Here is a 27,192-nt window from a genome sequence, read left to right as displayed (position 1 = left end):
CAGAGGTGGAGGAGAGTAGCAGTCTGGTTGGAGTGTAGCGAGTGATCAGGTCTTGTAGATATCGGGCAGCAGATCCGTTGATGGTTTTGTGGGCTTTAACCAGAGTCTTGAATTAGATCCAGAGAGCTCTTTGATCTGACTTGTCTGGCCTCACATGCAAGTCATCCCTCCTCAAAACAAATGTTCTGTACTGACTCTGGATGGGACTGGCACACGTTCGGCAGTCACACTCAAAGCTCACGTGTGGGGAGGTGTGTGTAGAGTGGCCTAGCCAGGGAGGCCATCCCAGAAGACCCCAGGATGGGCAGTGCCACACTCAGGATTATGCCGGGTAGGGATGCAGTGGGGGGTCTGACTTGGGTGACTGCTGATTTGTTGGTTGAATGAAACACACACACACGCACACACACACACACACACACACACACAGAGACAAACGTTCTGAATCCAGTCATTTGCGTTTCCCAGGTGTGACACCTCCTTACTTTTGGCATCGCAATATGGCGGCTCGAGAGCAGGCCCAGGTGAGTAAGCCTCGCTTACAGAGACATGGCGACCACTTGCTGCAGAATGTGTGAAAGTGCCTGGAAGGTTCCATCGCCCTCATCTGACAGCTTTCACAAGTGAGGCTGCTGACACCAACACCTAACTCGCCTTTCAACTTATGAGCTCTGTGTTTTTTTACAAGCCTTAAAACTGTGAAAAATATGAAAATAAAGTTATCGAGTCATGTTGCGTATCAGGTGGTGTCATGGTTAAGGACGCAGGCTTGGAACCTAAAGGCTACTGGTTCACATCCTATCAGGAGCTGTGCTGTTGTACCATAGAGAGGGGACATATCCCAAAATGCTACAGTGGAAACATCAGGCTGTACTGATGGATTAAAGGAGTATTGGGGAAAAAGTATGAGTTACGCGTGGATGTACCAATACCATAAACACATTTACGAACACGGAGGGGACATAAAGAAACAGTTGGGATGGACAGCGTTTTGAAGATATTATCCTCCGCAGCGCTCGGGTCGGCCTGGGCGATGGAGAAGCAGGTGAAGCTGTCCCGTGAGTTCAATTCATTGTCTCCAACAATAATAACAATGCCAGGGCAGACCCCCCAGGGCTCACCCCCAGGGCCCACCCCCCCAGGCCTCCGCTGGCAACCGATGCTGAGAGGATGCCTGATTTATGCACATAATTAGTGAGGGCCAGGCTTTAGTTATTGCGTGAAGAACCCACCACTGCAGAGGGCCTTTAAGCCCTGTTTGACAGAGACAAAAAGCGGAAGAAAACAGAGCAACTTCCCGTACAAAACACTCCGGATTCTGCTCTCTCTTTCCCTTCCTGTTGTAATTGCTTTACGCTGAGATGCCTCGACAAAAGCCCAAACAAGCACAGGTATAAATATGCATCGATCCCCAATGAACGGCAGCTTTTTTCTACCTAACCTTGTAAAACACCATCTCTCCGTAGGAAATGAGATCTACAAATTCAATCTCTTAGCTGACAGGTAGTGTTTACATGTAAAGGATTCAGATGTAGACAGACAGGACATTGTTGTGTCAGTTCAGCTTCTCAAGGCAGCAGCTGCAGGGTGTGATTGTGCTGCTCAATGTCCCCATCTGCTGGCCAAGCTGTGCATCACACCCGAAAAGGGCCAAGCAGTAAAGTGCCTATTATGTATATTATTGCCCTTCACTCACCTCACAACTACTTTACAGTGATTTACACATTTTTACAGCACGGTATTCTCACTGCATAAATTTGTGGTAGGTACTTTGACACAGGGGGAGCGCAGCGGCACAGCGGGTTTGACTGGGTCCTGCTCTCAGGCAGGACTGGGGTTCGAGTCCTGCTGGGGGTGCCTTGCAATGGACTGGCATCCCGTCCTGGGTGTGTCCCCTCCCTCTCCAGCCTTGCGCCCTGTGTTGCCGGGTTAGGCTCCGGCTCGCCGCGACCCCGCTTGAGACAAGCGGTTTCAGACAATGTGTGTGTGTGTGTGTATGTGTAAAGTATGCTTTTCCGTTACTTTACAGTGTTTAACACTCGCCCAGACACACATTATGCTACCATCCTTATCTTTCAGGTCTAAACAGTGTCCGCCTATAAAGCAGAACTTGTCCTTGAAGCAGTTCCTTGAGCCTTTAAACAATCCTGAGTCGATCCGTCGCACACGGCCACGTGGGCTCGTTCCTAAGCCGAACAAAGCGTCGCTATTAAAAGGACACTTGCGCTTTGCTTTTGTCACTTCAGCAGCAACATCATCAGCACCAGCACTTTCCAGTTCATTTGTCAGTTCTGCTTGTCTCTCAACGAGAAGATGTGCAATCACACACGTTACACATCCGCAAGAAATTAGATCCGCCACAATTAAATAAGAAAACATAATAACACAAATGAACTCATCTGCCTGGGAAAAAAAAAAAAAAAAACACTGTCAGTTCTGATTATTCCCATCTTTTACTGCTGGGAAGAACGTCTTTACGGTGCTCGTATTTACATATGTCCCGTCCTCGTCAGCGGGATGAAACGAAATTGACCTAATTCTGACAACTTGCCAGGAAACAAACGTTAAAAGATGTGTTTATGGGACGGAAAATTCCACGCGGCCGAGATGTAAGTGTGGAGAAACAGTGTGGTGTGATGGAGGGAGGAGCTACGTAGTCCTGGGTGCAAAGGAAGGGTGGCAGCACACACTTCATACACATCTACCATATGGGCACAGATACCAGTTACACAGGTACCTGTGCTGAGAACAGTCCGGAAAAGCGTGGCATCAGCAGTTCTGGCTCACGGCTCAGTCGTCCCCCCCCCCCCCCCCCAGGCTCCACCCCAGCATGTCCAGGTGGATGCGAAGGCAGCGCTGCATACGTGGAATGTGGGACAGGAAGAATTGTACCCTCACTGTACGGCGCGCACTCCTCGGCCCCCCTCCCCCCCACCGCTCCTCATCTACAGGTCGGGAGGGAAGACGCTCGGCACACGGATCCCTCAAGGTCACCCCGTTAAGGCCGCCCTCAGGTGTGTGCGAAACGCACCTGCGCAGATCTGCCTAGCTGCTTAGGCGACACCTGGAGCGGTTAAGGGCTCCTGCCTCTCGGCACCGCACAAAGCAGGCCCAAACGGCGCCTCCCGGCCGCTAGCGCATTTCGCACGCAGACTTCAAATAGCGGCGCGGCCCCTTTGGCCCCCCTCCAGAAGGAGAAGAGGGACCGGCTTACGAAGCGAGAAGAAAGAAGCCATTTCAACTAATCCCACAAAACAGCGCAAGTCCTCCAAATAAACCCTGGGTGAATTCTTCAGAGCCGTTTAATTAAGCGACTACTACAAAGTGCCCTGGATTCCCCTCAATTTTACTAAAAATGACTGGGTTTTCAAAGTTATTTGGCGGTTAAAAAAAATAAATAATAATAAAGGTTCATTTTCGCGTTTTAATGAAGTGCTGTTTCAACTTTGCTAATTGCAGACAAAGGAAAAAATATAATCCACTTAAAAACAAGTAGAACGAATGAAATTGAAACTTTTTCGGTGTTCATGATTAAATTGAATTTAAGACCATCGTTTAAGGACTATAAATTTTGCAGTTGTATGCGGAGCAATATGTGATATGAAAGCAGATTTCAAACATACAACTGGATCTTAGTGTTTGGTTGCTTGTAGAATTTATTGCAACCTAGTATTAATAACTATGTCAAAAATATAGCATTTTATGATAGCGTATTTTATATTCCCTGCTCAGTCTGTGTGGAGTTTGCATGTTACATGGATTGCATCAGGGTGCTCTGGTTTCCTCCCACAGTCCAAAGACATGCTCTACAGGTTCCCCCATAGCATGTGGGTGACAGAGAGAGTGTGTTCCACTGATGTATGGATGAGTGACCCAGTGTAAGTAGTGTATCTAGCAGTGTAAGTCACCGCGGTGAATAATAAGGTGTGTGGGCTGGTAACACTACATAGAGTTCATTGGAAGTCTCTTTGGAGAAAAGTGTCTGCTAAGTGAGTAAGTGTAAATGTAAAATGTAATGTATAGTAGTGCAACCAAAGTGAGATGCTATGTGTGATTTTGCAAGAACTACTCTCACTTTGTGGCTTTCCAGAAAAATATATTTCAGCCTTCACCCACAAAACGTATATATCGCATTGAGTCCATTATTAATGACTTTCTCAGAAAAGGGTGGTACAGAAGGTAGTGCTGGATCCTCACTACACCTGGGCTGTAGGTTCTGATGTGGGTTCAAATCCAGCTCTGCACGAGTGGAAGTTGCATGGGTTTCCTCCGAGTGCTCTGGTTTCCTCCCACAGTCTAAAGACATATATTTGAGGTGAATTGATGATGCTAAATCACCCATAGGGTGAGTGAAAGAGTGTGTGAGTGCCCTCCTATGAAGTGGTGTCTAGCATGTACGCTGCTGCTTACCCTGTGCATATCGGGTGGGCTCCAGACCACAGTGACCCTTTAATGGACAAGTAGCAATTTGGAGGTGGGGGGGGGGGGGGGTTCTCCGATGTTCAAACCTAATATGACAAGTTGTTACACCATTGGCCAAAGCTGTGCCTTCTCATCATAATGATTTGTGAGGAAATCATAACAGAGCAGGAATGTCTGCCGACCCGAACCCTAGAACTACAAGTCGGGTGTCGCGATGAAGGAGCCAGACTGACACTTTTTAATCTTTTTGTGGCACAAATGTGATGGAACAAAAAAAAAATGCCCCATGTGGCTCAGCCGGTGAAAGCCCCCCCCCCAGCACACAACATCTGCATCTGCAGAACAGATGAGTGGAGCAGGTGAATTCGGTCCAACACCTCCAGGGCTTACCAGTATGCTGTAAATACTGTAACATCCAGTAAAATAATAAAGCAGTGCCAGGTCAGGGAGGACAATCGTTTCTGATTATTAACTCCTCAGACAGCCTGTGATTACAGTGTGGAAATGCAGTTACAGTGTACATTTTACACAATAACACAGCGTACTGGTTAGAGTGCTGCCTTTGGACCCAAAGGTTGTGGGTTTGATCCCCACCTCGGGGTGTAGTACCCTTGAGCAAGGTACTTACCCTAAACTGGTCCAGTAAAATTACCCAGCTGTATAAATGGGTAAATAATTGTAAGCAGCTTAACATTGTAAGTCACTTTGGAGAAAGGCATCAGTTAAATGTCAGCTTGACCCAGCTTCACACTCTCCACGAGATTCCTGTTTGAGCACCGTAAGCCAAGAAACGGTTTCCTAGGCTACGCTCCCAGCCTGCCCCGCCTGGGAAGAGAGTATGAGGCAACGCAGTCCTTGACTGTACCGCCAAAGTGCTGACGGCACTGACGGGGCGCTGCTTGTGATGTGCTTATCGGACTGCCAAGATGAGAGCGGAGATAAACTGCCTCTCGACCACTAATGACTCGGAGCGAAAGGTGTGCGGGATGAGCCCTTTCCCTCCCACAACTTCATTACTGCGCCAAGGACAAAGTTACCACACACTCTTCTGCAGATTTCACAACTGCTGGGCTGCACCAGCCAAGCCCAGCAGGAAAGGGCTGGACCTCAGGGTTTTATTCATGTTCATAGAAGTATTTTTTTTTTTTTTTATTCAGATAGCTGCACCTTTGTCCAAAGCAAATTACAACATTAGGTGTGTACATTAAGATGCTTAGAGTGGTTTACTCATTTATGCAGCAGGGTCATTTTTACTGAAGCAAGTGAGGACACATACCTTGTTCAAGGGTACTACAGCGGGAGGAGGGATTTGAACCCAGCACCTCCTAAGTGCAGGTTAATGGCTTTGACCATTATGCCACCCACTGCTTGTTCAAGAAAGTTTTGAAAACAACAGCCAAGAAACACAAGCAGTCGTTGTTTTCACTGTGGTGATTCGATCAGTATCATGTCACATTATTACTGCTTTTTTTATTGCTGTGTTGGTGTCTGTGTTGAAAATGATGCAACATTTCACCTTGACAGTACTTAATGCTTAAGTGAAGTCAAACAGGTGCGTCACCGAGTTTCCCCGGGGCGGGAGCGCCGGACTCAAGCGCGGAGCACAGGAAGCTCTTTCAAGGGGCAATCCAGAAAACACGATCAAAAAGCAGGCAAAGGGTCACCGATGCGCGTACGAAATCCAAAGGGAGAATCCGAGAGACGTAATCCGGGGAACAGGCAAGGAGTCGTGGAGATACAGGAGAGGGTTCAGGGAAACGAGGAGGAGGAGGATGATGATGATGATGATGATGATGAGGAGGAGAGTCAGGGAAGCAAAGGCAAGGTACACAGATGAGTAATAATGCTGAATAAAGTTCCTCATCTGTGTATGCTCTGCGTCTCCTTTTTATGGGCCCGTCCCCTGATCCGCCACAGGTGCTCCTCGTTGTGCCGAGGGGGGCGTGACAAGACGGTTATGAAAAAGGCCTTTTTGTCATGTAGAGAATGCAGTCATACTGTACTCATAGTTATGAACCCCCCTCTCCTCCCCTCCCTTCCCCACCCCCATGCTTTACTGCTCACTGTACTCAGTCCCTTCTCAGTTCCATCCAAAAGGTAATTTCACTTTTAGCTCTGGATCCCAGCCCAAGCATCAGCTGGTAAACCTCCCAAGATGCGGCGCTGAATTATTTATTAGGAACATTTTGCTGTTTACATTTTAAAATGAAATCTACTTTTTCATTTAAAGCCGGAGGACTTGCACACAACAGGCTCGTCCGTTCCGAAGGTCACGGCTATGCACGGAGGAGAAAGCGGTGGATTGCAGGTGGTCTCCTTGGTCCCCATCCAGGGGCTGCTGCAGAAACAGTCCCGTTAGAAGAGGGTTTGCACCCCTTCTCCATAAAATGGTTTTGAATCCCCTTCTTGCTTCTTGTAGAACCCCTGATGAAGGCACTTATGAAATGATACAGAAACAATACCCAGCTGTGTAAATGGGCACATAATTATAAGGTTTATTATGTAACATAGGAAGAGGCGGCACGGTGGCACGGCGAGTAGCACTGCTGTCTCACAGTGCCTGGGTGCTGCGAGAGGATGTAGGTTTGATCCCCGCTCAGTCTGTGTGGAGTTTGCATGTTCTCCCCGTGTCTGCGTGGGTTTCCTCCTGGTGCTCTGGTTTCCTCCCACTGTTTAAAGACATGCTGTTCAGGTTCGCCCATAGTGTGTGAATGACAGAGAGAGTGTGTTCCACTGGTGTATAGATGAGTGACCTATTGTAAGTAGTGTATCTAGCAGTGTAAGTCACCGCGGTGAATAATAAGGTGTGTGGGCTGATAACACTACATAGAGTTCATTGGAAGTCGCTTTGGAGAAAAGTGTCTGATAAATAAATGTAAGTTGCCTTGGACATTCAATAATGCGACTTGTGATGAAATAATAATCCGAAAGGCGCTTTTTTTCTTTATTTTGAGCTCCATCTTTATTTTCTTTCCCCAAGTGGCGCTGAAACCCCTACAGCCTTACTGGGGGAACAGGAACTACGCCCCCTGGTGGAGAGGGCGAGCACTGCACGATCCCCACACGCCCGTAACCTCATTTGTCGGACATTTGTGTCGTTTTTAGCTTCTTTTGCGTGGTATTTAGTACTCCGTGTTGAAGTGGGTCCACTGCGACCATGACGGGACGGGGGTCCCTCCCCAACTTTAGCCGCGATCTCTTCGCGGGTGAGACTTGCGGCGCCCACGAGGACTCCAACTCCCAGAAGTCCCAGGAGTGTCTCTGACATGGAGTCAGTGCCCAAATTGGAGATGCGAGCGCGACCCGCGATCAGACCCGCGGGTTGTGTCCGGTGAGCTTCTCCGGGAGGTGCGGGATCTCCGTGGTGGTGCGGAGAAGTTCTTGAGAACATCATGAAGCCGTCCCTCGAACACGTGGCGCACGAGACGGGCGCGGCGGAGAAGGACATGATCGCGATGGACGCGGTGGACAGACGGCCTGGGTCCCTCAAACGGAGGTCCACCTTCTGCGGAGCGCAGCAGGTCGCGGACGGACGGGACGGAGGTGGAGATGATGATGCTGGAGAACGTCCATGTGGGCGCAGCGAGGAGAAGAAGAAGGGACGGAAGAGTCCCGGAGAGAGAGGGGAGCGGGGGCCCCCGGGGGACACCCTGAGGCTGAGGTGAGGTCATCATCATCATTAATAGTAATTATCGGGTCCAGAATCTCACTCTCTTCCCTCTACTAACATTTAAATAACGTCTCTGCTCCTCACTCACGGCTCTCAGGTGTTCAGTTACAAGGTAAAACCGGGGGATTCGAACCCATAACCATGTTCCCCAAACGAGTCTGAGTCCTGCCACCACTTCCGAGATCAACATTTAATTATAAACCCCACATTGTTACTTTTTGCTTCTTTATTCCTAAACTGACAACTACCTTTGATACTTTTGAAACACTTTCTAAACTTGTATTTTCAGAACTCCTAGTAACTTTTTTTTTTGTGCTTTGAAAACATTTCTACCTTCTGTTAGTTTTTAATACCTTCATTACTAATGATGTAATTTCATTTAAAATTTCAAATTTCAGTCACTTTCTGTAATTTAATTTTCCAAACTCGTCGTAACTTTCTTCCTCTAAAGTTCCTCATCAGCTCACTTTTATTTGTAAAGTTATAGTTACATTTTGAGCTTCAGAATTATTTCTCATCCCGTTTGTCACTTCTTGTGGCTTTTCCTTTGAACTGATAGTTACTTTTGTGTTTTAAATGGACTTTCCTGTCCTTTAATTGAATTGGTTGTCAATATTAAGTCATGCTGACAGTTTGAGTTGAATGGACTGTGATAATTTGCACATATTCAGCAGGAAATTAAAATAATGTCGTAAAGGGGCCTCTATAACAGGCAGAAATAAGGTGGATGGTTGTTTTCTGAGTGCAGGTTCCCTTTGCCTGTGCTTTCCTTAAACTCCATGTGCGGCTCCATCCGCTTTTCTGATTTTCCCGCCGCCGGAGAGGCTTCGAGGGAAGTGGAGTGTTTTCGCACGAGGCGCCGGCACGACTCTTTCTCGAGCCTCTGGTGAGCTGCGCTCGTACAGGACGTGAGTTGTCAGAGCCGTGTCTTGGGCAACGCGGAAATTTCAGAATGTTCGTTCAGTTTGGCACGTTCACACCTCTTCTCGTAGCTGAGCTGAGATGTGTCAATGAGCTGCGCCGACACTGACTAAACTGCTCTCTAAATATGGGTTTCGCAAGGCCCCTCTACTAGGAGGTCCACCCGGGTGCTGCAGTCGGATCCCTGGTACCAGCGCATCCCACCGAAACGGAAGGATTTCTATGAATTAAGCTCTATTTACCTGCGGCCTTAGCCCAAGGCAGCTTACAATGTCACAGTCACCTTTACCGTGATTTACCCATTTATACGGCAGATCAGTTAAGGGCAAGTACCTTAACCACGGGTACTGCAGCAGGAGTGAATCAAACCAGAGACCACAAGGTGAAGTCCCTAACTACTGCGCCACCTGCTGCTTATACACGCTGATGGCATCTCTGAACAGAAGAGTTCAAGTGAGATCCTTCAAATGTGATGCTTTAAATGGACTTTTCTGAGCACGAGGTGTGTGTGGAGTCTTGAACATGACAGCGTTTTGTTACTATTTTACTTGTGTGTGTGTGTGTGTTGCCCTCCCTGTGCCATCAGCTCCCATCACTAGCAGCGACTGTCGCTGGATGACAAGGAACAGGTGCAGCCGCAGTGAGCCCTGACACCGCGTTTACTTTCAAAGAGCTGATACGGTACAATCGGGGTGAGACGCTGCGTGTGGGGAAATTTACCGCGATTTACCCGTCGGGTTACTGTCGTCTCTGAGCTCGAGTGACGGGACGCTTTGAACGCCGTTCACCTTTCCACCAGTTTTCACAATGGCTTCTTGCAGGTATGTGCTCTCCGTGTGTGTGTCATCCGTACGGGTGTGTGGGTGGCGCAAGGTGCAGTTGTGGGCGAACCGGGAACTGTGACACTTCAATAGGTGACTCATTTGTCAGTAAGGTTTATGAACTGGAATATTAAGTGTTTCAGGGTTGGTTTGTGTCCAGTGTGTGCAATTTGGAAAAAGAATATGAATAATGTAGGGAAATGAACGTTGGCTGCCAAGTACATTTAGCTCACGCTTTTCCCCAAAGCAACTTACAATCTGCAGGTACTTAGAGGTATTGACCCATTTACAGAGCTGGGTTATGTTACTGGAATTATTTAGGGTAAGTGCCTTGCTCAAGGGTGCTACAGCTGGAGATCGAACCCACAACCTTTGGGTCGAAAGGCAGCAGCTCTAACCACTACGCTACCAGCTGCCGCTACCAACAAATTTAACAATCACATGTGAAACTAGAGATTGCAAATACTGTTTTCCTTTAGCCTCCCGGACTCAAAACCTCGATCCGAAGCAAGTTAAAACTTGCATTTATGCGTATTGATTTAGCAGATGCTTTTCTGCAAAGCGATGTACAAATCGGCGTAAACGGTGTATTTCACGGCAGACCAAGAGCTGGACGATAGCTGCTTGTAGAACTTTGCCCGATGGGAGACACGCAGGCGATCGCAACGGATGATGTGATGTAGGTGTTCGGAGCCGTTAGGAGATCAGTGGAGATTTGATCCGCCAGCATAGTTTGAAGAGTGGCCGTTAACTGTCGGTGTTGGGGAGCAGATCTGTTGGTGGTCCACTTGGCCGTAACCAGAGTTTTAAGCTTGATATGGCAGCTACAGGCAGCCATCGGAGTGCGGCAAGGATGGAAGACGCACGGGGACGCTTCGGTAGGTCAAACGCAACTCGTACGGCGGCATTCCGTATCGGCCGGAGAACCGGACAGGAGGGAGTTGCGGCAGCCCGGGAAAGATATCGCCGTAGCCCGGTCCGGAAGCCGCGTCTTATATGTCGTCATCTACGGGCAGATGCTGTGGGTGTCGCTCGGGATGTCTCCGCAGGACAAGGTTACGGCTTCAGTGTGTTGGGAGAAGCAGAGATTTGAGCTGATTGCAACTCTCCAATTCTTGGCTGATGAAGGGGATCAAATGAAGAAATTTGCCAGCGTAACACAGAGGTCCCGACAGTTAGGTGGACCTGCTGGGAGACAGGAAAAAGAAATTGAGGTTTAAAAAGTTTTTAATTTTACAAGCATGTGACCTAGCGGTCAGAGATTTTGCCTTGAAAACACCTCGTCCCGGGTTCGAATCCCATCAAGCTGTTTATCCACAACTCCTCCCGGAAAAATTACCCAGCCCTGTAAATGAGTAAATCATTGTAAGTACTGCTGGACAAAGGTATCAAATAGCTCACATTTAATTTGTATGTATCTTATTTCTTTTTATTTTTTTACTGCTCTTCTGGGGCACAAAGAGGCAGCTTTAAGGTTCCAAGGTCATACCCCTAACTGCCATGTTATTTGGCACTCCCGATTATTATGAGAGGATGCCCTAATGGATCAGACGGGGTAAAGCAGATGGTTCTCCCATTTTCCCGCAGTATTTCCCACGTTTCTCCGCTCGCGTTGCGTGTGTCCGCCTGGCTGGGGAGTTCGCTCCCTCCGCCTTGGATTGATGTTCCCCAGCGGTCCGGAGCTCACAAAGTGCTGAGCAGTCGTTCTCCGTGTGCCTCGCTTTTCTTTGGGATGTGTTGTATAATTCCCCATCTGTTCCAGCGCAGGCCTTTCAACAGTGCTATAAATAAATGTGATTTGGCTGCATCTCAGGATGTCTAATGACCAAAAACAGAGTTTTTAAGTCACTCTTAGATTTAAATGCCTTTCCTCTATGGCCGTGCTCTACGGATTACGGTACGGGAAGTACAGGTGCGCCTTTGTAACAGCGCATCTTTATATTGTGCGTAGAGTATATTAAATGTGACTTTGCACTGTCGAAGTGGGATCTTGATGACCTTGTTTGTTCTGATGACTTTTAAGTGCTATTTTTAAACTGTGAGATGGGACAATGGTGCCATTTAGCACAGGATGTGCCATGAATCCTATGCCATGTGCCACAGATCCCTGCCAGTGCGTAGAAATGTTGGTCACAAATTAGCTTTGAAGTTTAAGGCTCCATTTATTTATATATATATATTTTGTTTCTTCTAATTTGTCACACCTGTTTAACTCTTTCTTCGCCAGTTGCCACAAGCTGCAGGAGTCCTTGCTCAGCTCGGCCAGTGGATACAGCAACTATCGGGGCATCCTCAACTGGTGCGTCATCATGCTGGTGAGTGTTTCGAGGTGCCGACGCTCTCCCGCCGATGGCCCCGGTTCTCGCCTTAGCGTCCGTGGAGTCCGGATGCAGCCTCACACCTATGTTTCCAGTCTTTACGTTGCGCTACAATATAATTGCGACTGGCACTGCCTTTATATGATCGTGTTATTAATAATGTATTGCTATAGTCGGTAATTTCGCAAATTTCTCTGCATATGTTAAGGCAGGGTAGGCTATACTTCATTAATAATATATTACTAAGTTTACGTTCATTTATTTAGCAGACACTTTTCTCCAAAGCAATTTCCAATGAACTGTGTAGTGTTATGAGCCCACACACCTTATTCACCAAGGTGACTTACGCTGCTAGATACACTACTTACACTGGGTCACTCATCCATACATCAGGGGAACACACTCTCTCTCTCTCTCTCTCTCTCTCTCTCTCTCTCTCTCTCTCTGTCACTCACACACTATGGGGGAACCTGAACAGCATGTTGTTGGACTGTGGGAGGAAACCAGAGCACTCGGCGTAAACCCACGCAGATACAGGGAGAAAATGCAGACTCCACACAGACCGAGCAGGGATCGAACCCACATCTTATACAGTGGAGATGTGGATCCACAAGCACAGTTTTAAGAGTGGTCATTAATAATTTTAGTTGTTATATATAACTAATATATATATAATTTAGTTGATAATTTTAATAATTCAAATGGGTGGCATGGTGGCACAGCACTACTTGCTGTGCCACCATGCTACCCATTCAAATTATTTAAAATTCAACAAAAAAAAAATCTCAGTACGGTATGTAGGCAATGCTAGCTTTTATAATCTTTTTTTTATAATCTTTTATAAGCTTTTTATAAGTTTAGGATCTTTATTTTTCACATATTTGTGTAACTGGTCAGCAAGGTGGCACAGCAGTTATCAGCGGTACCACACAGCTCCGGCGCTGTGGGTTCTAACTGGTTTCTCTACGCAGTGTTAATTCACACAGCGCGTACGGGATGTGTAATGTAGGACGTGAGGGGCAATTCAAAATGCTCCGAGTTCCCTACATTCATCAAAATGTTACCGCGTTATTTCCGTTTCATTGTTTTCACCCATTGGAGAACTTCAGAGCTCTTGTACAACATGCATGGAACATAAATGGGACCGTACCGTTCCCCTTCTCCACCTGCGGCTCGTTGGAGCTCGAGATCCACGGAGCACCGGGATGTGTGTCAGGCTCACCGTGACACTGATTGTGATGCTCGATGTAGAGATTTCTTGCGCTCGTAATTAGGCTCGAGTGAGATAATGATTGAGTTCTGGCCAATTATTCCAGCAATAATTATTTTTGTCTTTTAGTGCAATATTATTATTGAAGTTGAGAAATGTTTTAGTCATACCATGGCTAATTTAATAATGTTATTTTATGTATTTGTGGCACAGAATTTTTTAAATGAAAAATTCTTTAAATATTATTTATTTAAATATTTTTTTAATGAAAAATTTTGTGACCCAGTAAGAGAAACAGCCCTCTGACTTCAAAGTGAATACTGTACTGAGTGCTGCCCATATGGCTATGTAGCAGTGTACTTTAGTTATTATACATTTATATTTATTCATTTAGCTGATGCTTTTCTCCAAAGTGATTTACAGTGTTGAAGTTACAATTATTTACCCATTTATACAGCTGGCAAATTTTACTGGAGCAATTTAGGGTAAATACCTTGCTCAAGGGCGCTATAGCTGGAGGTGAGGCTCGAACCTGCAACCCGTGGGTCCAAAGGCAGCGGCGATAACCACTACACTACCAGCTGTACCACAGTACAGTATTTTTTTCTTTTTTTATTTTTTATCACATGATGCAGAATTCAGTTTCTTATTTATTTATAAATCAAAGCAGGACCAACCTTAACAACAAATAATACAATGTAAAACTGAGGCTCACTAAACTAGGAACTAATATGTACAAGGTTCCAGCTTTGCCCAATGTAATGATGTAAACTCCCTACATGACAAGTGTGATGGGTGTACAAGGAAAGTTATGTATTACAGAAGGGATTATGTAAATATTTACAATTGCTTTTTTTCAGAAGAAATGTGAAGCATTCACTGATGGGTGATTGAATATCAGACAAACTGGGCACATCAGCCCTGGGAGACCAGGTGGTGCCATGTTACAGAAGAAGGCTTGCAGAAGTAAATAACATGATGTTGGCAGTTTTTCCCCAGTATTTTTGGGATTTAAAGAATTAATATGTTCCGTAGGTATTGATCCTTTGTCCAGAAATTTACACATACAGGCAGCTGATGGAACCAGGCGACAGACCTACCTCCTTACGGGTTAAAGAGCACCCAAACCAATAGAGAGGTTCTGGGTATTGCGGAATATATCATTTTAGTCTCTATTATAAAGAGAGACATGGCAATTAACATAAGCTATTATATGCATTTGTTAAATCCTGACAGTAATTTAACCAAGATCTGCTTTTCATATATTCAGGGAAAGGTAAAGAGTCATATGTGCTTTTTCCTCATAAGAACCCAGTTACATTCCACACTGCAAGATGCAACAAGTCTGGAGAAGCCGTGGAATCAAACCTCTTGTATTCACCCCCATCTTCAGTTTTTTTTCCCCCTCTTTTCTCAGTGGGCCTTTCATGTAAATGGAATTCTATGCTTGCAGAACACGTTTTTCATTCGTGTTTTGTCTTTGCAGCACATCTCTTGTAATATGCATTTTGAGGACGATGGACGGATGCTAGTTTCGTGAAAGCACTTTTCCCACGAAGATTAGCTGAGGCGATGCGCTTGTGCACGTGACTGAGGTCACGGCGGCATCCTCTGTTAGTACAAAGCTTTCATGGATGGGTACAGCACTGCTGCTAGTGCCAAGATAAATTGCCAGCTGCGTTTCAGCTTATTTAATAAAGCACTTACTCAACGAAGTGTTAGAGCCCTGGATAATTGAGCGCGTTCAGTGACTCAACGGTGATTAACGAAAGCATTGAGATAAGAAACGTAGAAGGCGGTTTGCTCATGTACTAATTTGGGGGAAAAAAAACTGTCTGGCAACTGAGGAGAGGAAAAAAAAAAAAAAAAAGAACTCTCAGGTCAAAGAAATGGGAGGAAGAAAAAAACCTGTGGGGATCCCGGTAGCAGTGCCTATTGTAGTGGTTAGAGCTGCTGCCTTTGGACCCAAAGGTCGCAGCTTAGATTCCCACCTCCAGCAATTTTACCCTTGAGCAAGGTATTAACTTAAATAGTTCCAGTAAAATAACCCAGCTGCTTAAATGGGTGAATAATTGTAAGTTGCTTAACATCGTGTCAGCTAAATGAATAAATGTATATGGCCGGTATCGAGGGACCCAATCCAACACGCCGTCATGCCGCCACCACCAGCCTGCTCCGGTGACAACCAGCAGCGTGGGTTTTGACCATGTTCTGGTCCTCCAATCGGCAATAAATAGGTAAAATCAAGATCGGTCAACCTGCGGTGTGTCTTTACAGCCTTGAAGTTGCACTTTCCCCTTTTCCATCAGTAGGAGCGGAACCTGGCTTGGTTGACGGCCGCAGCAGTCCTCCTGCGGTGTGGTACGACCAAGTGTTTCCGTTCATCTGACTGCGTCTTTCGACTTCCTTTTTGTACTCGCACGTGCTGCGGCTCAACTGCGGCTCCGCGCACGTCGCGTTGCCCCTCCCCCCGTGGGGCCCTTGCGACCGTCGGGCCGTTCCCAACGTCGGCACTGCCGTTTGCCTTAACGTTTTCTCGGGTGATGGACCATCCTTGTTAGCGGTGACACTGTTGTGCGTGAGAATCCTTGCTAGTTGCGGCGCTACCTGCAATGCCAAGCGGAAGTAATCTCTTCTCTTGCCCATTATCCATCTGCGTTACACACACACACACACACACACACACAGCAAATCCCTAGACACCTGCCTACCTTCTTTAAATAGCAAAGTGTGAACATGTGATTCTGTTGCTGACTAAGTGGTGTACTTGGGGGGGAAAGGGAAAGCTACCTAATAAAGGGTTTATTCAATGACACATATTATAAGCACCAGATTGACTATACAATGCTGCCTGAAAGTATGTGAACCCCTTGTGTCCCTCAGTTTTACCACAAAATCATCGTCCAGCGACCATCTGTCTTTCTCGTCTGACATAATAGGCGCGTAATGACCGGTACCATGTGGTTGCGTTGCGTCAACCAAGTAGGGAAGTAGAATCGGGCGTACGAATGGTAATCATTTATTCATTCTGCAGGTTTCAGAATCAAGATTTAAATTTTGTGCATTTATTTTTATATTTTATACAGGAATTATGACCATCCCTAATATACAACACATGCACTCATACTTACCGAACAGTAATTTTATTTAGTACCTCTGTGTATATATACATTTATATTTTTACTGCTTGGCGCTATTCTGATTTGGTGTTTCCTGAAGCAATTTGGTTTTTCTACCGTGTGCATTGCGACAGCTGTTGTAATTCATGGGGAAACGCTTTACCTGACTTTGTTTCATGCAGCATCAGTCAAGGGAGGATTTACGGAAAGCGGCGTCCGCCCGCTGCGCCAAGTTTTAACGCGCGCAAGCGGCGCGCGGCAGCGTAGGTTCTCTCGGTGCCCTTTAAACCGGGAGATGTAGGGTTTGCCTGCTTTCGTGCACCGTACTGTCGGCATGCATCTCCCGGCGTAGTGCCTTTTCAGAAATACCTCCCATCTTCACACCCAGAAAGACTTTATTCTCTGTTAAGCCCATGCTGTACGTTTTGATATTGAGGTACTTATTATGTTGATGCTGACCGGTGGATAATGAGCTCTTACGGCGTCTGCTTTTCGTGCACTGATCGTGAAACCTTGTCTTCGCCAGGTCTTGAGCAACGCGCGACTTTTCCTGGAGAACTTGCTCAAGTAAGTATGTCGGATGCTTTGAGGCAAGGGGGCCAGATGCCATCCTCTGGGGCCCCCTGAGTCCGGCGGGTTTTACATCTGCCTTTCAAAAAGATTTTTATTTCCTCATTAGGTAGCAGGTGAGGTGATTTACAGTACAGTATTACCGTAACATATGCCTTCTCTGGCACCTCTGGGTGCTCCGCTTCACCACCTGATGCACCACAACTGGTCACCCCCTCTTTACACGGCAACCTTCTGGGCATCAGCAAGGCTGTATAAATAGCATTTTAGAGTAGTTTACCATTGTAAGTTAACGATGAAATAATAAGCCCGCTGATGGGCATCACCATTACGTTTCTTTAAAGCACAGGAACTGTAAGCATTTTTATATATATTTTTTTTTTAAATGATACCAGCGAGACTCATTTTATAGGGAAATCTGCCGACTCACCCCGTGTATTACCTCCCATGCTAATGCTGAGAGACCATATGTTAGGATGTGCAATATTGCAAGTTTGAAGCTTGTTATGCTTCCCAGGTGAACGTAAAAGCTGCAGCCAATTATCCCATCGCCCAGGCAACACCCGGGCAAAGTTGCCGTGCTAAACAGAGTTTTGCGGCGCATCCTCTGTCGTTGACGGTGTGAGTCATCCGTCTTGGGTGAAATGCTCAATATCAGCACTAAGCCTGTATGTCCTGCTTCTGCTCCCTCCTCAATTAGGTATGGAATCTTAGTGGACCCCATCCAGGTGATCTCGTTGTTCTTGAAGGACCCCTACAGGTGGCCTGCGGCATGTCTTGTTATTGGTAAGGGTGTGTGTGTGTGTGTGTGTGTGTGTGTGTGTGTGTGTGTGTGTGTGTGTGTGTGTCAGAGAGAGATCACCCTGCAAGCACTTGCTGAGCAACTTCTTGCCCTTCTATGTGGATAAAGCACGTCTGCTCGGTGCACTGTGGCCGCAACGTCAAAGTTGGAGTCCAATTAATAGTCGATATAAGTGAAGTTTAACATTAAACAACACAATACACTGTCAGCTGGATGCCTAATTATTAGTGCAATATTTTGCCTGATTTTAGTTATGTTATTAAATATGACAGCAGTTTAAGGAAATGGTAATTACATGGTATTTGAGAGGGGGATGCGGTGGCGCAGCGGGTTTGGCCGGGTCCTGCTCTCTGGCAGGTCTGGGGTTCGAGCCCTGCTTAGGGTGCCTTGCAATGGACTGGCGTCCCGTCCTGGTTGTGTCCCTTCCGGCCTTGCACCCTGTGTTGCCGGGTTAGGCTCCGGCTCCCCATGACCCCCCTCGGGACAAGCGACTTCAGCCAATTGTGCGTGCGTGTGTGTGCATTTGAGTATAGAAATTAATTTACAGTTGTTAAGGGTCTCTTTTTCCAACACTGGAGAACTAAGAGGTGGTCCATGTTAATGATATTATATACATATAAACATATGGATATTTTGTCTGTGTTCATGAAAGGAAAGTTGTTTACTTGTAGATGCTACTATAGGCTAAGATTTCAGATCGATTTTTTTTTTTTTTTTTAAGAAATCTGGGCCATGGCAGAGGACTGAATAAGAGCCCAGTAATTGTTTATCAATGGTGAAGAAACTGGGGGCTGAATCTGCGATGATAGAACCAACAATAACATTCATTCCATTCGATCATAATAACTCACGTAGATATTAACTTCAAGAAACTGCGACCTTATTTTTCCTTTTTTCATCTTTCCCTGTTATGAATATAATCATAAAGGAAAAAATATTCAGCTTTCAAGTTCCACATTTCAAGAGGTTACTAACAAACTGCAGATCCGTCTTTATTGTGCACCTTGTCGGCTCTGCTTATGAATAGTGTTTATTATAGAGGCTATACTGTAAATGTGTTTTCTCATGAGTTTTGCTGTTTCCCTGTGCAGACTGGTGTTGGTGACATCAAGGTAATGGCTCCTAATTGGCATGTAGTGCTTTTGTGCGCACTTTTTTCCTGCCTGCCTTGTCATTTTTATTTTGCCATTTGTGGAATTTATCTCAGCACTTGTGACTTTTTCCTTTATAACAAACCGAGTTGCTAACAAGACTATGTTGCTAATTAGAATATTGCTTTATTCCTAACTTACCTGTTACAGGTAACTTTGGTTTACGGTTTTATTTCCCACTTTGCACACTAATATGTTAACATCAGTAATAAAATGGGTGATGCAAAAAAAAAAACCTCGGCCACATGACAGTGCAGCAGGTGTTTGTAGACGGTGCCTTCAGAGAGGTTACAGGTGAGACGTTAAATGTTAACAAAGGTTTTATTTTATACTTTTTGCAAGTTCTTTTTTTTTTTTTTTTTTTTTGGGCCTCCATGCAGAAAATTGTGATCCCTTTGACCACCCAGCCTGGAAGTGCTGAGCATTACAAGCTTCTCTCTTGAGCTGCTTTGCTTTCAGTTTGACTTTAAAATGCCATTAGACCCAGGAAATTAAATCACAAATTTAGAGGTTGCTTCACCTTTTTGGATTTTAATTCTCTATGCAATTTTATATTTTGTGTTTCACTATGGGCTTTTCGTTTTATTATTATTCATATAGTAGGAGAGTCTTTGAAAAGTAAAGATCAAATGGATTTTGCTTTTTTCATTTTCTATCTGCTGAATAGCGTATATATTTGGTGTTGGGAAATTGCGTTAAAGTGACAGTTTCTTTTATGATCCAAATTATGCACAAATTCATTAGATAACAAATTGTAATTATGTTGATGAATTTCCATATTTCTTTTTTTTTTTTTTTTTTTTTTTTTTTTTTTTTATTGTTTATGGTGTATTTTCACAGTTCTTCCGTAGGCTACAAAAATAAATAAGCAATGTTAATATAAATGCATCCTCGGGTACTTTTTGTTTGATCCGTTTTAAATACATTAATTTTACGCAAATAAAGCAGTGTATCTTTTTGAGCTGGAGATTCAGGTGAGGGGAAAAGGGCTAGAGTTAGAGCTGGCATTCCATGTTGATATGGGGTTTAAAAAAAAAAAAAAAAAAAAATACTGTGCAGGTTTTGTGTCGGTGTTTTTGTTGCAGCGTGACCTTGAAGCATGACTTTGTATTAAAATGCTATAATTCAATGCCATTATGAAATGACCTCAGCATTGCCGGTACATCGCTCCACGTGAGCGTACCTTGGCACGACTGACAGCTTTACGCATCTGCACACACCTACAGTGCTCTGTTCTCTCTCTTTCAGCCTCGAACATCTTTATAATGATAGCCTTGTACACCGAGAGGAGGCTGTCCGTGGTGAGTGCAGTTCCGTCGAGTGTTAAACCAGTCATTAAACATTCGCATGTGCCGTGAGATTCAATTAAATGTATTTTTATACAGTGATCTTCCCACCAGAGTGATGTATCTAATACCTGTAGGTTATTATTTAGAAAGAGCAGCACATCCTCTGCATGTCTACTGTAATAACAGTAAATACAGACAAGCCTGAACACTTGCTGTGTGGTTTTGTAAAGGTAAAGTGATGTCGCTGTGGTCTGACCTGCGGTTTCATCACCGCAACTTTGGCCTCGTTTTCCTTGTCAGGGGGCTATCGGCGAGAACGTCGGCATCATCATTCACTCCATCAATCTTTCCACCGTTCTCTTCTTCCCCGTGGCCACCTTGCTGATGGTGAATTCTGTGACCCCAGGTGAGCCCATTCCATATGCAAACCCAATACATAAGTTGTTTATTTTTGTTGGTTTAATTTTCCCCCAGCTTTATTGCATTATTTATTTATATATACAGTATGCATATATTTTACATTCAATCAATTTACATCTGCCTATATTTCGTCGGCGAGCGAGGTTTGAAGGCGAGGCCATTCGCTCCGTACAGCGACCCTTCGCACGGATGAGCTCTGTCCCCGTGTCTGGGCCTGCTGGCTTCCGGGCGTCTCGGACTGATCGAAAGTCACGGCGCCGATGCGTCGAAGGTTAGATCCTAAAAAACGGCAGCTCCGAAGCGGAGAAACGGCGACACTGGTTTTCTGGCTCCCTTCGGCCTTCTCAAAAGTGTTTTCTCCTCGTATGTCATCGCAACAGGAAGTGACAAAGATGTACCATCTGTCAGCGGCGCCCCGCGCAGGGCCACTGTTTATACAGCAAGGTCGGCGGGGGTGGGGAGGGGTGGCACAGCTCCCGCTCTTGGCGCGGCTGGGCGCGGACCCCTCCCTGCGCTGACGCCATCCGCTGTCCGTCTGGGCTCCGGCGAGGCCCGCTTCCACGCGCCATATGGGCGCTATTGATAAAGCAGCGGAGGTCTGCTGGGGATGCTGGCACCCACCTCCGGCCCGCTGTCCAATCGCGTGATTTCATTACAGACCCATTCACGCAGCGCTCGTCTGTTTTCCTTCGCGCTACAGCCCACGCTGTTGTACCTTCGACCAAAGTACTCAACCTGAATTACTCCAGTAAAACAGCCCGCCTCATAAGTCACTAAAATTTTAAAATTGGCTCAGTCCGCACAGGGACAAAAAACAAACGATGACTTTGATGATTGTAATAATTGTGATGAATAATAATGAATTTGTCCCCAGTTGGAGGGGTGCTTGCTCTCGCTGTGTACACCATCCTCTTCTTGAAACTGTACTCCTACAAAGACGTGAACAAGTGGTGTAGAGAGATCCAGCACGCAAAAGCCCTCTCCATGTCGAGATCCTTTTCATGTGAGTATAATTTTTTTTTTTTTTTTTCTTTTTAATATGACTTCATGAGGACCAGTTCTATAATAGACACCATCCCTCCAAAGAAACTTTGCTATTTACAGCTCTCCTAAAACTATGGACTAATTATAGTAGCTCTCCTAAACTACTACTAGTTATTTCCTATGCCAAAAAATATGGTTGCAAGTTACAGACTTATGGGGTACCTGGTATCGTAGTGGTTAGAGTTCCTGCCTTTGACCGCAAAGGTTGCAGGTTTGAATCTTACCTCTGGCTGTCGTACCCTTGAGCAAGATACTTACCCTAGAATTGCTCCAGTAAAATTACCCAGCTGTGTAAATGGGTAAATAGTTGTAACCTTAACACTAAGTTGCTTTGGAGACAAGCGTCAACTAAATGAATACTAGTAAAAGTAAACTCTTAAACTAGTAAAACCAAAGTCATGTGGCTTTTTTTTTTGCCTTCACAGTGATTTTAGACTGAACTGTCCATCATACTTCTGCCACGCCTTGATGACCTTCTAATGTTATTTTATGCTAGATTATTTTTCCTTGATTAAAATAAATAAGGATATGTACAAAAAAGTGTCCAAGATTATTGAAATTACTTGCTTTTATGGAGAAGCAGGTAGCTTAGTGGTTAGTTGCTGCCTTTGGGATGAAAGGCAGATTTGAACCCCATCTCCTCCTGCTGTACTGTTGAGCTTGCTTTAATTTATACATTATAATTATACACATGAATAATACAATAAAAAAAATATATAAAATTTTGAATTGCTTCAGTAAAAAAACTAAAATGTAAAAATAGGCAAAAATAACTGTAAATAGTAACTGAACATTATAAGCAACTTTGAAGAAAGCTGAATGAATGAATAATGGTTACGATGATGATGATTATGCACGCTGGTATGTCCAGTCCATGTATTCCACTTGTAAAATAATACTGCCATCTGCTGTCAACTGGCAGAGTCGCCCATTAAAACGGTACAGGTACAGCGCTGATGCCCCTGACCCATTCCGTTCACCCTCTTCCACAGGCCCTACAGTTCAGCGGCTGAACGGAGCAGCTTCACGCTCTCAGGTCCACTACCCGGGCAACCTCACTCACAGAGGTGGGTGTACAAAAGATGGGGCCCAAGTACTGACCACCTCGCAGTATGGACAGCGTGTCCTTCTCATGCCACTAGCCTCTCACCAACTGTGTCTGCTTTCATTTCAGATATGTACTATTTCGTTTTTGCACCAACGCTCTGCTATGAGCTCAACTTCCCGCGGTCACCACGGATACGTAAGCGCTTCCTGCTCAGAAGGCTGTTTGAGATGGTGAGTTTTAAAGCAGAAGGTGAGACCAACTGCAAGGGACTCTGCTATTAACTGGAGTCCCTCTAGGGGCATCACTCACTGGCTCTCGCCAAACGCTCCGTTTGTATTTGTCCCCGTGAGCCCCTGGGAATGAAACGTCTCGGTTTACCGACTCCTGTGTACAGTACGGTTCACTTTTATTCACTGAGCTGACGCTTTTCTCCAATGGTGTACCCATTTATACAGCAGGGTAATTTTTGCATGAGCAATTCAGAGTAAGCACCACGATCAAGGGTACTGCAGCAGGAGATGGGATTCAAACCTGGGTCCTTGGAGTGCAGGGCAACAGCCCTATGCTCTACACTACTTGCCGTGCCTATTTTTTTGTCTCTCTTTCAGAATATACAAGACATTTTACATTTTGTCATTTATTATTGCAGCTGTTCTTCATGCAGTTACTGGTTGGATTAATACAACAGGTATATTATATTTCAAAGTGTTTACTTTCAGTGTTAACAGTTCAGAACATTATGTTCTGTTTTCAGTTCAGAATTAATTGATTTTGTGTTATTCTCCAGTGGATGGTGCCAACTATTCAGAACTCGATGAAACCGTTCCAGGTAAATAGCTTTTTCAATTTTTATAACGACGCAGACATTCTTCTTTTATTTTCAATGATGGATTGTTTCTTCCTCGGCGCATTAGGATATGGACTATTCCAGAATGATTGAACGACTGCTGAAGCTTGCTGTAAGTTCCCAGGAGAAAATGCCAATTAATGGATTGGTAAATAAATGACAAGGACACATACTGCATTGTTCAAAACATGTTTATTTTGAGTTTTTAAGTATCTGCAAGGAAGGGTGGGTGAGCAGTTTTGTTTGTTTGGTTTGCCTTTGTGTTCCTTGTTCCCCTTCTCCCGACAGGTCCCCAACCACTTTATTTGGCTGATCTTCTTCTACTGGTTTTTCCACTCCTCCCTGAACTTCGTGGCTGAGCTCATGCAGTTCGGGGACAGGGAGTTCTACAGAGACTGGTGGTGAGCAACAGCACAGTGCGCCGTGTGCTCCTAGGATCTGCACGCTCCTTGTAGTCCTCAAGACAAAAACAATAAATAGAAATTTTATAGCATGTATAATTATTTATGTTTACACAACCAGTTCATTATTGTTGACACTTTTCTCCAGTACAGCAATAAGACCTTTACAATGTATACCCATTTATACAGCCAGACAATCTTTACTATATTAATTCAGGGTGAGTACCTTCATGAAGGGTACTACAGAGTGAGGTAGGATTCAAACCCAGACACCTCCTAATTCTATAGGTTTGTTTTATTTATGCGCATATAAGTCTGTATGTGTGTACGCACATAAATTTATGAATAATAGATATTTTGTAAAACATTACTGAGAAACGGGGTTCCTGTTTTTTTTAACATTGGTGTTCTTTCTTGTCAGGGTAACAACCGTACATCCTTACATGGCCTTAAGTTTCCTATGAGTTTCTCAACAACTGAATAAAATTTTTTATACAAAGTATTTGTGTAAACAGGGGTGCACATGGGTAAGAGAGGAATATATTAGAAAATAGTTTTTAAAAGAATCGATCTCTAGCAAAGGTTAATGTGCCCCCCCACCCCCGCAAATAAAGGAGTCTGAATAAGAAAATATGAGGAATAAAGTTTAAATTTTCTCTTTGTAAAGGTCACTCTACATGTTTTTACAGTAGTATATGAATAATGGGGTTTCCTGTTTAATAGGAACTCGGAGACGATCACCTACTTCTGGCAGAACTGGAACATCCCTGTGCACAAGTGGTGTTTGCGGTGAGAGGTTGGGCCCGACGGGGGCTGTCGGTCTCACACCCTCCCATCCAACACAAATAACATTTTTTAGATTCTCTATGTTGTCCTTTTAGTCTACCGCAACTAAACTTCAGTTGAGCTCAGTGGTGAGTTTTCAAAGTGATGTGGAACTGTAGACAAACCCATGTGATGTGTTTTCTTCCTGAAGCCACTTCTACAAACCGATGCTGAAAAGAGGAATGAGCAAATGGGTGGGCCAGACTGCGGTTTTCCTGATTTCGGCCTTCTTTCATGAGGTGACCTTCCTCTGGCCATTCCTTTCTCCTCCTATAAGTTATTGTTGATGTTTATTATGATGACAGGAATTTGTTGGGGTACTGGTTTTCCCCCAGGATGGTTAGATGAACTGAATAAATTGGTCAGCCCAAATTAAGGACATGTTTAAAACGGCACGGTGTCTGGGGGTAAAATAAAATACCTGTACGATGCTCTTCTCCAGAGTGATCTGTACTTCCACTCATTTGAATATACTTTTATGTATTGTGAATATTTTAACTTGAAATTCAGTATAAAATCAAGATTATTAAAGCAGAGTGGCCTCCGATGAGATTTTCCCTGATAACCGTCAGGTTATAGGTTATCATCTGCCTTGAATTGTGGACCTTCCAGTTGCAACAAAATTTTTCCTAACCACTGTGCTATCTGTAGTGCCCTCATATGTGCTTTTTAACAGGTTCTGCAGTTCAATTCCACTTTTAGTTTTGGTTCATTATCTTACATCTGCACGGCTTGCAATCAAAGTTGTTCATTCCTGAAAAAAAGACCTGTGTTGTTGTTGTTTGAAAGTGCAGTCAGACAAACAAAATCCAGACTAGTGAGCCAGGCCTGCTGGGTAAGTCCTGTTTGGCAGTAGGCAGGATTTGTCCATGAAGAGGACCCAAGATGGGAGTGTGTTCTAGTGCTAACCCAAGGAGGGTACACTGCAGGGCTCCAACGGTGCTGCCAGAAAAAAACTCGGAATAACAGGAGCTTACTTGCACGATTGTTCCCTACACGAACGGATAACGTTTGTTTGTGTGTGTGTGTGTGTGTGTGTGTGTGTGTGTGTGTATATACATATATCCATCCATGATCATGTGTGACTTCAGTTGCACTTGTTTGACCACATCCTTGTTATTTCTTTCAGTACCTGGTCAGTGTTCCTCTGAAGATGTTCCGACTTTGGGCTTTCATGGGCATGATGGCTCAGGTCAGCACAAGATGTAAAAAGGAACCGTACTTTTCATTAGTGTTTAAAAAAAAAAAAAAAAAAAAGAAAAAAATCACTCACTGGCACTTAAATCCTGCAGCTTCCCCTGGCATGGCTTGTGGGGCGAGTTTTCCAAGGTAACTACGGCAACGCCGCCGTGTGGATCTCGCTCATCATCGGTCAACCCATCGCCGTGCTCATGTACGTCCACGACTATTACGTTCTTCACTACGGCGGGGAGGAACCGGCAGCTCCTGTGCTGCTGTCATAGACAGAGAGTGACATATTCAGCTGGAAAGGAATCAACGCTTCAGTTTCACATTTTCAATGAGGACAATTAAGATGGTCAAAATCATGTTTAAAGATATTTACAACTGGGAGGACTTGGTAGGAGAGCAGCAGAGTCTGATGACTTCAGTTTTTGAGAGAAAGGTCTAATATGAGCCATGTGAATCTCCATGACAACTAAACCCATGAACTACTGCTGTAGTTTCGCTATTGAGACCAGATTCCATGTACTGTTATTCTGCGACACTGTGAATCTTGCACTTTCCAACCCTACTGCCGTAAAATATTTGCCTGCCATAAAGAGGCCTTTCTGAAAGTTCTATGCATACTGAACTAGGCAAAAGAATGAAGAAGCAATGCATCTTTTTAAATCTATTAACGTCAAAGAAATGACAGTATTGGTAAAGAATGATAATGGTCTGTATGATTAACTTTTTTTTTTTTTGTATGAGGTAACATGTTTCAACAGTACACAGATTATAAACAAAATCACTAGTGCACCTATTTCATGGATGATGAAGATCATGTTCAGCAGTTTTTCCACTAACGTTGTAATTTTGTTCAAAGTCAATATAATTTTCATATGAATTTAATCTGCATTTTTGTGACCTCTGGACATATCAGTTCTTTTTTGCATTGTAAATGTTAATCCTAACCAAAATATCTTTGGCATTTATATTTTTGATATTCAACTGTTCTTTGTAAAAGTGTGATGCTGTCCTTTTCCCATTGAACACTTGAGAGGTTAATTTATTTTTTGCTAATACCAGCAACAGTCTACGCTTGTAGTGCAGAGATTACGTTTTTGGTTATTAAATTTGTCTTTTTAAAGCA

At 44.6% G+C, this 27,192-nt stretch overlaps 1 protein-coding gene across 2 annotated transcripts; it reads left to right on the top strand.

Moving 5' to 3' along the window:
• Positions 1–7,399: 7,399 nt before the first annotated feature.
• Positions 7,400–27,192, top strand: LOC108940649 (diacylglycerol O-acyltransferase 1-like). Of its 2 annotated transcripts, none has more exons than XM_018762923.2 (17): positions 7,400–8,077; positions 12,062–12,149; positions 17,008–17,048; positions 17,752–17,837; positions 20,253–20,305; positions 20,594–20,699; positions 21,588–21,716; positions 22,750–22,824; positions 22,932–23,035; positions 23,455–23,493; positions 23,593–23,634; positions 23,720–23,764; positions 23,941–24,053; positions 24,777–24,842; positions 25,030–25,117; positions 26,008–26,070; positions 26,171–27,192. In XM_018762923.2, the coding sequence occupies exons 1-17, from the start codon at positions 7,815–7,817 to the stop codon at positions 26,339–26,341; spliced, it is 1,572 nt and encodes a 523-aa protein (XP_018618439.2). In that variant the 5' UTR covers positions 7,400–7,814; the 3' UTR covers positions 26,342–27,192. The 2 variants fall into 2 exon arrangements, with proteins under 2 accessions (XP_018618439.2, XP_018618440.2); XM_018762924.2 differs by lacking the exon at positions 7,400–8,077 and adding an exon at positions 9,806–9,834 and having other exon boundaries at positions 26,171–26,475.

Source organism: Scleropages formosus, chromosome 18 (genome assembly GCF_900964775.1).
Source record: "Scleropages formosus chromosome 18, fSclFor1.1, whole genome shotgun sequence".
In the NCBI taxonomy this organism is placed as follows: domain Eukaryota; kingdom Metazoa; phylum Chordata; class Actinopteri; order Osteoglossiformes; family Osteoglossidae; genus Scleropages; species Scleropages formosus.
The sequence above is the reverse complement of the archived record's forward strand: the minus strand, read 5'-3'. Positions and strand labels throughout refer to the sequence as shown.

Coding starts and splice junctions, on each gene's coding strand:
- LOC108940649 (XM_018762923.2), top strand. CDS start 7,815: ATGAAGCCGTCCCTCGAACACGTGGCGCACGAGACGGGCGCGGCGGAG. Junction 12,150..17,007: donor ACTGGTGCGTCATCATGCTG/GTGAGTGTTTCG, acceptor TGTCTTCGCCAG/GTCTTGAGCAACGCGCGACT. Junction 23,635..23,719: donor ACTCGATGAAACCGTTCCAG/GTAAATAGCTTT, acceptor TCGGCGCATTAG/GATATGGACTATTCCAGAAT.